Here is a 9,889-nt window from a genome sequence, read left to right on the forward strand (position 1 = left end):
TTATAATATTAATGATATGATTAATTATAAAAATAAAAAATAAATTAATGATGATAATATTAATTTTATAAAATTATTATTATCTTTTATGTATTTATTAATTTTTATTAATATGTATAAAATAACCTTAAACAATAATTATAATAGGACTGAGTAAGTATTTTAATATCATCTTCTAAATAAATTTATTTTAAAAAAATATATTAAAAATTAATTATTTATAATAAATCAATATTTATAAATATATTATAATTAATAAAATAAATAAATATACTTAATTATATTTTAATTAATGAAATAAATATATTTAAATGTATAAATTATATTATAAAATAAATATCTTTAAATATGTTGTATAATTAATAAATTATTATTTTTCCTCTTACTCTTACGGATCAACTGTAAGAGGAAAACCAAGTAAGGACAATTTTGCTATTTTTTTAGAATGCTGGGTGCACCAACAATAATGCTGGATTATGACCAGTTTATAGGCCTTAAGTCTTAAAAAAAACATAATGTACAATAATCTTACATTGTCATCTTATAATAATCATCATGTATGATTAATTTATTGACTTTTATAAAAGAAAATGTCTTAAAAACAACATCAACAATGATTTGTAATTAAATGATAATCCTAAATTTTAATACTATTAATGTATAACTATTAAACTCTAATAAAAAAAGATATACCTTAATAATATAAAATAATTATATAATGTAATCCAATCACAAATCACTCTGATATGTTTATCGACTTTCATAATAATTATCAACGGTGATTTATAATTAAATAAGAGTGTAAAATTATTTTATATTATTCATGCATGATCATTTAATTCTTTCTAATTTATATTCTTTATTAAAATAATAAAAATGAATTTTTTTTAAATAAAAGTGAGTCAAATAGTCTATAGAATAAATTAAGCAACCCATAAAGTGAGTTAACTAAAAAAAATTAAGACTTAAGGCCTATAAACTGGCCATAATCCTCTATCTTTTATTCTCTTGAAGCAATTTTGTTCAAACCAAAACATCTATAAACTTATAAGATTAGCCTATTTTTGGGACACAAGCTACGGTGGGAAAATTTAGTTACAACTCTAATAGACAATGACGAAGAACAACAATCATTCTTAACACCCCGTATGAAACCTACAAGGCGTTCACGGGTTACAGTGGCATCAGCAACGACCCCACCACCCTGATCAGTGGCGAATCCAAGACCCTGAGTCAATGAGTGCAAATTATAAAAAATAAAATTAGTGGGTTCAATTATATAAATATAAATAAAATAAAATATAAAAATATAAGATTTTATTTACAAATTTAGTAAATTTTAAAAAATGAGAGAGTGCAACTCAGTCCAATGTAAGTCTGCCACTGACCCTGACAGAAATTCACAATCTCGTTTCCTCTGCCATCCTAATTCCTTAATCTGTAACACAAACTGCAAGCAATGATCACCAACCCTCCAAGAAGATTCGAAACTGCAATTCTCACCACGCCAACATCTCTCACGACTCCCACTCCCGACTTGCACTTCACCTCAATCGTCACACACCTCGTGTGCTGCCCCAACTTCATAGAGAACTTTTGGTTCCAAGAATGGAACCCATTGTCGCTGTCGTGTGACTTGCTACCGACTCCGTGCGAACCACTGCAAACACATTCTTGTTTGCCGCCTTTCCCCTTACGTGGAGACCCTCCCAATCTAATTCGTTGGAATGGTGGCATAGGGAGAGGGACGAGGACCAGGGGATCAGAAGGAAGGGGAGAGAAGACCATGGGAGAGGGTTAGGGAAAAAGATAGGGATGAGAAGGTATATGGTGCAAAAGACGTACCATAGAGATTTGTGAATAAATCTTATCTAATGGTTAAAAAAAATTGTACATCATACACAAATTCACATACTTAACCACTGTAGTCTACGCCCTTTTTTGGTATATTTTTCTAATTTTGGTTTTTTATTCTCTCTTGCTGGATAAGTTGTAAACAAAAGCAACATTTAAGTTCAAAATAATTCCCACATTGCTACTGCTAGAAACAATTTCCCTTCAATTTCAAGGGAAATTTAATAAAGAGCATGTTGCCTATAATTTACCACATTCAGCTTTCAGACGTTCTTGATGTCAAAAGTATATCCAGCTTCAGCAAAATGAGATTTTACCAATGCAAGAGATTTGGAGCGGTGGGAAATTTTGTTCTTTTCTTCTTTGGGCATCTGTGCATACCTACAATGAGAGTAAATGAAATGAATTAGCCTTAGCAAGTAACTAAACTATGAAACACCTTGAACAGAACATGACATGAAAGAAGGGATGGAAATACGTTTGGTCATAGCCATCAGGTTCAAAAATAGGATCCCATCCAAAATCATTAGGCCCTCTTGGAGGAACAATCTTCCCCTGATAAGCCACAAGAAAAATATGTTAGTGATACACTCATACACATTAACTACTTTCTATTTCGTCAAGTAAATTGACGAAAACTCTTCAAACTTTGAAGAGTGCTAGTATCTACACATTCCTTCAAACATATTCTCGATTATTAGTTAAAATTTATGGAAGACTACAAAATTATGAATAGAGCTCATTATAAGAAGCGAGACCTACAAATTTTGTGATTTCTAATAAATTTCACCTAATAATAGTGGGTTTAAAAAATGGGTTAGAAAATGTATTGCTAACATTTTTCAACCAGGAAAAGTAGATTATGCTAGTAAAGATTTTGGTCAGGTGGAAGAATAAACATATTTTTACAAGGGAAAGCACATTATTACTATATTCTTTAAACCAGATGAAATAAGGAGATTCATATAATTCCACTCTCAATATTAACATGCAATTCAAAGAAAATATATTCATTCATAATTAATTAATTATGTCCGGCAAATAGTATACGGGGATTGAGATACCGGAGTTTTTCCAGAAAATGTGATAGGTTCACTGTTTGAACCAGCTGCAAACGAAAATACACATAAGGCATAAGCTGATTTATCATCATATGCCATCAGCAAATTGTTGAGACCTGGAAAATGAATCAGAGAAAAGGGTAAATCAAATTCTGTGAAATATCCTCATCCCTGAAACTCCTGTACTAAGATAATTGAAAACTGATATAAAATTATGCAGTTAAGGTGTAACCTTCATGACCAAGCTTCTGCAGAAACCATTTGCTGCATGATACATCAATGAAATTACACAATAACCATTAGGAGCACTGACAATTAATTTAAAAAATCTCACATGCTGAATGCTGATGATACAGAAACAGTATTTGTATTGCATATATATATTGAGCTTCAAAGATTTCAGATGAATAAGTTTTTATGTTCAATATTGAATGGCAATAACTACATGGATGAGAATATTAGATAAACAGGAAATGCACAGTCAACGACAACTGTCCACCCTACAGAATCACTTGACACAAATCAGCAAGAGATTTATAACTTGTACAAATGTAAAATTACATCCTTTGTTACCAAAATTACAGGAAATGCATCAAACATTTTGGGGATAAGAGAGGGGGAAGAATAAATCACATTAAGAAATGAACTCCAAGTTCATGAAAATAAGATATTTATAAGAATTTAATTGACAATAATTGTAGAAAATAAGTTAAGGAACATAAGTATAAAAGGATCATATTATAGAATTATAATATTGTAGAAACAACAAATTGTGATAAAAACATATCTGGGAAACTATACTTAAAACAGTATATTCCATTACATCACAAGATGACTTCAAAAGAAATTTTAACCTCAATGCCTAAAAATAGTTAAGAAAATTGCAAAACACACTGATTTTATAACTAAAACCAACTGGCTTAGAAACTATTTTAAAGGTGGATAATTCAAAGCCACGCTACAAGTCTCTTTATATAAGCTAGTTACCCGCATTTACATTAAATAAACCTTCCTGCATGCAGCAATTAATACTTGCAACCACATAGGATTTTTGTCAATTTCTTATTATTATTAAATCCTAACAGTTATTCACAAAGAATGCAAGCCCACTTAACATTAGCAAAATCACCACAGCAGTTGAAGCTATTCATTAAGTATACATAGTAAATGTTTCAGGTGCCACAGCCAAGACATTCTTAACAGATCTGCATCTTGAGTAGACATTTACCAAGTCTTTGATTTCTGAAGTTGCTTTCTTCAAAACACCCATTATGGCCAACTCACATACAGGATTTTCCTAACAGGCACAAAGCTTCACAAATTATAATTGATAAAATACTGAGGTATTTTGGGAGTGTTATGAGCAGAGTATTTTCCTGGTATTCGAGGTCCAGGATTCCTCCAAAAAAGCTAAGATAAGAGGGAATGAGACTTTAATTTTCTGCTTGCCATTTGAATACATGTTTTGAGTATATATAGAGTTTGAGCCTATTACAATATTCTAACAGCTTTTGGCATTATATGCCTTGGAGGAAAAGACAAAAACAAAAGAAAAATCAGCTTTTCTAACGGAATGGTGCCACCTCGGCCGACAAGGGAAAATTGCTACGTTGCTGGTCTCCTGCTTGTTCTGTTCCTAACATTCCCATGCCCTTCAAAAACACCTTGTCCTCAAGGTGTTACCAGTTCGCCGAGGTCCTCCAAGATCCCAAGGTCTGTACCGGCGAGGGTCCTTTGGGTCAGCCGCCGTCCCTATTCCTGCACGCAAGCGCCAACCAGCTGCTTTTGCATTAGAGATGGCGGCTGACCCAAAGGACCCTCGCTGGTACAGACCTTGGGATCCTGGAGGACCTCGGCGAACTGGTAACACCTTGAGGACAAGGTGTTTTTGAAGGGCATGAGAATGTTAGGAACAGAACAAGCAGCAGACCAGCAACGCACCATTGGAGACGCAGCAGCAGACCAACAACGTAGCAATTTTCCCTTGTCGGCTGAGGTGGCACCATTCCGTTAGAAAAGCTGATTTTTCTTTTGTTTTTGTCTTTTCCTCCAAGGCATATAATGCCAAAAGCTGTTAGAATATTGTAATAGGCTCAAACTCTATATATACTCAAAACATGTATTCAAATGGCAAGCAGAAAATTGAAGTCTCATTCCCTCTTATCTTGGCTTTTCTGGAGGAATCCTGGACCTCGAATACCAGGAAAATACTCAGCTCATAACAGGGAGTATTTGGGGTTTGGGTTTTGATTGAAACGTAACCACTTTAGTATTCTTCATCATGTTTCTTTAGTAAAATATTTGATTGTTTCCTTTGCCTGTGGAGACACGCAACACAACTAATCACATAATTCCTTGGATTATTTGTTCTTATACTTGCACATCATTCTTACCATGTTCTTTTGTCATTAGACCTGCCACTTTCCAACAAACACAGTGGGCCAAACATAACATTAGAACAAGCACATTAGCTTAACCCCTATGGCTCACGCTTAGCATATATGGGACCAATGTTCTCCCACAAGTTCAAATTCAATGATGCAACCATATGTTACTTCGTGCCTTCATGAACCTGTGTGTGTGTAAAATCAGTAGTTTGACTGGACAGTGTACTAAATCTCAACAGCAGTGAGGATTTGGGTGTATTTGATTAGGGTTTTAGTGTTCAGCTGCTACTCCTAATAATATTTATCGATCATAATGATTTTTCTCTTTTTTGCCCATGGAGTACACAAATAATTTGTTGTCAGCAAAACAATATTAAATTCTGTGTTTCTCTTCTCCCTATTTTCAGTTTATGCACATGAACACAACGTACAAATCCACTTGAACACTTTCTACAACCTGTTCAAGGTTACAAGCAATAATTCAAGAAAATATCCTATCATATGCAACATATCAGTAGAATATACCAATCAAAATATATGTTTTTTCATGGTGGTAGCTAAACTCATTGGTACTGCATAATTTGCTGTATAGGGTCTGCCAAGTTGTGTTTCAATGTCAAAATGTGGACAGTGTTTAGTTACTTTGCTGCACATAAGGTTAAGAGGCAAGTGTGAACCTAAAAGTCAAGTTTGAAAGACATGCATTATCCTGCCTATTGCTCGAAATTTCAACCCTTGCGCTAGCTGTCCAAATCAGTTTTCCTGCATTAAATGGCCTTGGGTGTTGCATTAACATATCAGTAGCCACCTCATAGTTTCTAATACCAAATTTTAGAAGCAACCCTTGAAGATTTTCCAACTTGAGCAGCCATTGTCTAAACATTGCTAAATCAAGAGCACTAGAGGCATGCAATGCACAAACCCCAAATATTCTTGCTCTTAGCATGAAACCTTCACACAGAGGTTCCCTACCCTATAATAAGCTGGACTTCAAAACTCAAAGCCAATAGTTTTACGTAGCTCCAATTAGACCCATAGGATCCAAAACATGACCAAATAGGCTTAACAAGAGATTCAAACAAGTGAACAACACCTTTTGGCTTGGTTTATAAATTAATTGCACACACACTTTGCACATGTTATAAAAATATAAAATGTTTCCTACAAGTTGTACACATTAGTTCAGCCATCATAATACCAGCTCACCAAATGAATAGAAGATTCTGAACCATTATTCCCAACTTTGCACCTTTGGTTTGTGTTGTTATCAAAGAGACATGGACATTTAAAATTGTCCAAATTCTCCTACACAATATTCACTACAACCTCCAATTTTTTTTATTCTCCATTTTTTCTCTTCTGTTTGTTTGGTGAGACGTATCCTTTCCATATTCCTTCTCTCTATGATAGTATTTAGTCAAAATCTGGGATGCAAACAATATTTCTCACCATCCAATTTGTCTCTGTTCTTTTTCCCATGGAAAAACCTAAACATGTTGGATCCACAGGGCACTGGTCATGACAAACTAAGATTATCTGCTAGGCCTAGAGTTAACTAGTGAATGCTTAAACGAATAAAGGAGTGAGCATACCAGGATAGATATAAAAAATCAAGGAGAAGGTCTAGGTGCTAGATCCTATAGGGGGAAATTTGCTTAAGATGGTTTTGGAATATAAAATGGCGGCTTATATATATATGCCTCGGAAAGGTATGAGAATACAACCAATATCCCTTTAAAGATGGATAAACATAAACCCCTACAAGAAAGGTGGGAGACTATTAAGAAGGATATAGAGCACACCACGCTACATATATCTGTAGTACAGACAAGGCACGATGGCAAACTAGAATCCATGAAGCCAGCCCCATTTTGTGGGAATGACAGGTACCTGGTACTATTTTAGATAATGGTGGGTAGAACTCCCCAAATTACTGAACAGAGAGCACACTTCGAGGGTCTGTGCCTCCCAATGCCCAAAGGCCCCAATTTCCTCTCAAATTGTGAGATAATTATCTCTCTCTCTGCCTTGACCTCCTTTCTTATTTAACATCAATGACTTATTTCTTCAAACTGTCTCAGCACAAGAAAGATAAGCCCAGGCTTTTAATACAAAATAACCTAATAAGCACATACATAAATAACTATTCTCTATCATCACCTCTTTCCTACCATAGATTCTGCAAATTTTAAGAAACTATTTGCTTGTTCTTTTATTAGTGTTATGCTAAAATGCTATAGTATAAAATGAATGGCAATCATATGGGGGCTTAAACTATTATGATAAAAAAGGGGTATAAAGTTCACCTGAGCTCAATGGTTAAGGGTGAAAGATAACTTACATGTAAGGCCCTGCAGAAATTTGAAACATTCAATCATAACCAGTCAGGTTGTATAATTCCAATTTTCATAGCACAAAAATAAAGTAACAACTATATCCACCTGGAAGACCCTTCAAGGCATTGAAACAGAGGCAAGTGTCTTCAACCAACACAGGTCCATTCACCTGGCCATGCACCAAAAAAAAGTATAAAAAAAAATTATAACAAAGAAAAAAACAGAAAAAACAACATAAAACCAACAAGGTTAAGCAGGTGAGAGAAAAAATGGTAACAAAGTACCTGAACAGCAGCCATCCGAGCCTTCTCTTTGGATATATCTTCAGGCTCTCCTTGTAACTCTGGCACTTGAAATAAAATAAAAGGAAAACTAAGAATCAAACAAGAAAAGTAACTGAACAAAAAATAATAGCAATCACACACACAAATGATAAACAAGTAGAAGGAAAAAAAAAAACAACACAAGAAGGGAAAAATAATTTTAAAAAAAAAAGTTGGAAGGGAAGCGTGATTATTATTATTATTACAGTCAAGTTTGAGGGACTGAAAAGGAATAGAATTGCCCAAGATGGCACGAACTTCTTCAAGCTTTTTGGCATTGCCCGTCACAAAAGTAACAGGACGTGTCAGTACCAACCCTCGTGCAGCAGCCATTTCCCAAATCTTGTAGGACTTTTCTGGCAACCAATGATCAGTGAGAAAAGCAGAGAGACCCATTAGAGAAAAATCATTTTTTTTTATTAAAAAAATCTTAATGAGCTTGTCAAACATGGAGTAGAATTCAATTCTATCAATGAATACAAATACAATACAATGACAGAATAAAGAAGAAAGAACACAACTTGGAGAGTGTTTTCTACAGAGCAACACATGGGTAGTAAGTAGTCTTTAGCAGAAAAAAAAAAAAGCAAAGGTTACAGAGAAGTTCATACCGCCGAGTCGACGATGGCTTCCCACTACGGCGGCGGCACTGTGCTGACTGCTGTGTGATGTGCAAATGTGAACTTGTTTGATTTTTTGTAACCTTTTCTTATCTAATGTGAGTTTCTCTCTCTCTATGTATAAAAGAAACAATTACTTAATTTATTAAAATAAATAAAAATAATTAGTATGTGATAAAATTTAATTTTATTCTAAAATGATATGTGACATTAAATAATTTAAGATATGAATATTTTTAAAAAATAATTTTTCAATGAATTTATATTATTTTGTTAATAACTCAATAAATATTATTACTTTTATAAAAAAAAAAGTAATCATTAGAAGTAAAAATGAAATTCACTTATAAAATAGTCCTATATGTTTCTTATAATTTATAATTAAGAAAAAAATATTATCTTTTATTTTTTATAAATAGGATGAGAGATAGTATTTTATAACCTTTTCTCATATTATATTAACATTTGTGTTAGGTTAAATTTTAATTTATTTTTGTTCTATAAGTATTATATATTGTTATAGTTAGTTTTATTTGAGTATGACAATTTTTAAAGGATAAAAAGCCTAATTAGTTTCTATATGCATTCATGAACAATTTAGTATGTTTATTTTTTAAATGACTAATTTAGTCCATAGATATATAAATGCTGCAACAACTTAATTCACCATTAAGGTTAAGAATCCCCTCTCTAGACACATTTAGAATAGCCCATAATTCAATCAAGACCATTGCTTTCTTGTTATTAAGGATGACAATAAGTAGGGTCTAGATAGGGCCTTATAGTATCCATTTCCATACCTTTTAAAAAAAATCTTTGTACTTGATCCTATACCCATACAGATAACAACTTTAATCTTCATCTCTGTACTCGCTGGATACTTATATATCTATATCCGTACTTGTGACTCACACTTTACTTATGCATAAATTTAATAAATAAATAAAATAATCAAAACAATTACTACAAATAAATTAAAAGTGCATTCTTAAATTTAGAAAATACAACATCGAAAGCATCCACACATAATATTAAAAACAAACAAACACAACACTAATTCGTCCAAACTCAGGTCTTAAATAAACAACATTATGAGGATAATCATCTAACATAGTGATTTAAAGTTAATGTTCTAAACTCTAATCACTTAACAAAAAGTCTAATTGACATCATATGGTAACGGTACTCTCTAAGACCTGTCAAAAAAGAATATAGGAAAATTAGTTAGCTTATAATTATACTTGAAGTCGTAGAGGCTTAGTCACAATGAGAGACACAGTTGTAGAGGCTATCATGCACAACCACAAA

General features: G+C 33.0%; 1 protein-coding gene across 2 annotated transcripts; it reads right to left on the reverse strand.

Moving 5' to 3' along the window:
• Nucleotides 1–1,097: 1,097 nt before the first annotated feature.
• On the reverse strand, nt 1,098–8,675 carry LOC114369139 (inosine triphosphate pyrophosphatase). Of its 2 annotated transcripts, XM_028326323.1 has the most exons (10): nt 8,573–8,670; nt 8,168–8,317; nt 7,923–7,987; nt 7,744–7,807; nt 7,644–7,653; nt 3,148–3,179; nt 2,919–3,031; nt 2,333–2,409; nt 2,106–2,235; nt 1,098–1,228 (listed from the first exon to the last, which is right to left on the reverse strand). In XM_028326323.1, the coding sequence occupies exons 2-9, from the start codon at nt 8,292–8,294 to the stop codon at nt 2,118–2,120; spliced, it is 606 nt and encodes a 201-aa protein (XP_028182124.1). In that variant the 5' UTR covers nt 8,295–8,317; nt 8,573–8,670; the 3' UTR covers nt 1,098–1,228; nt 2,106–2,117. The 2 variants fall into 2 exon arrangements, with proteins under 2 accessions (XP_028182124.1, XP_028182125.1); XM_028326324.1 differs by lacking the exon at nt 1,098–1,228 and having other exon boundaries at nt 1,301–2,235; nt 8,573–8,675.
• Between the last annotated feature and the right edge of the window lie 1,214 nt (nt 8,676–9,889).

The sequence above is a fragment of the Glycine soja genome, chromosome 10 (assembly GCF_004193775.1).
Source record: "Glycine soja cultivar W05 chromosome 10, ASM419377v2, whole genome shotgun sequence".
Taxonomy (NCBI): Eukaryota; Viridiplantae; Streptophyta; class Magnoliopsida; order Fabales; family Fabaceae; genus Glycine; species Glycine soja.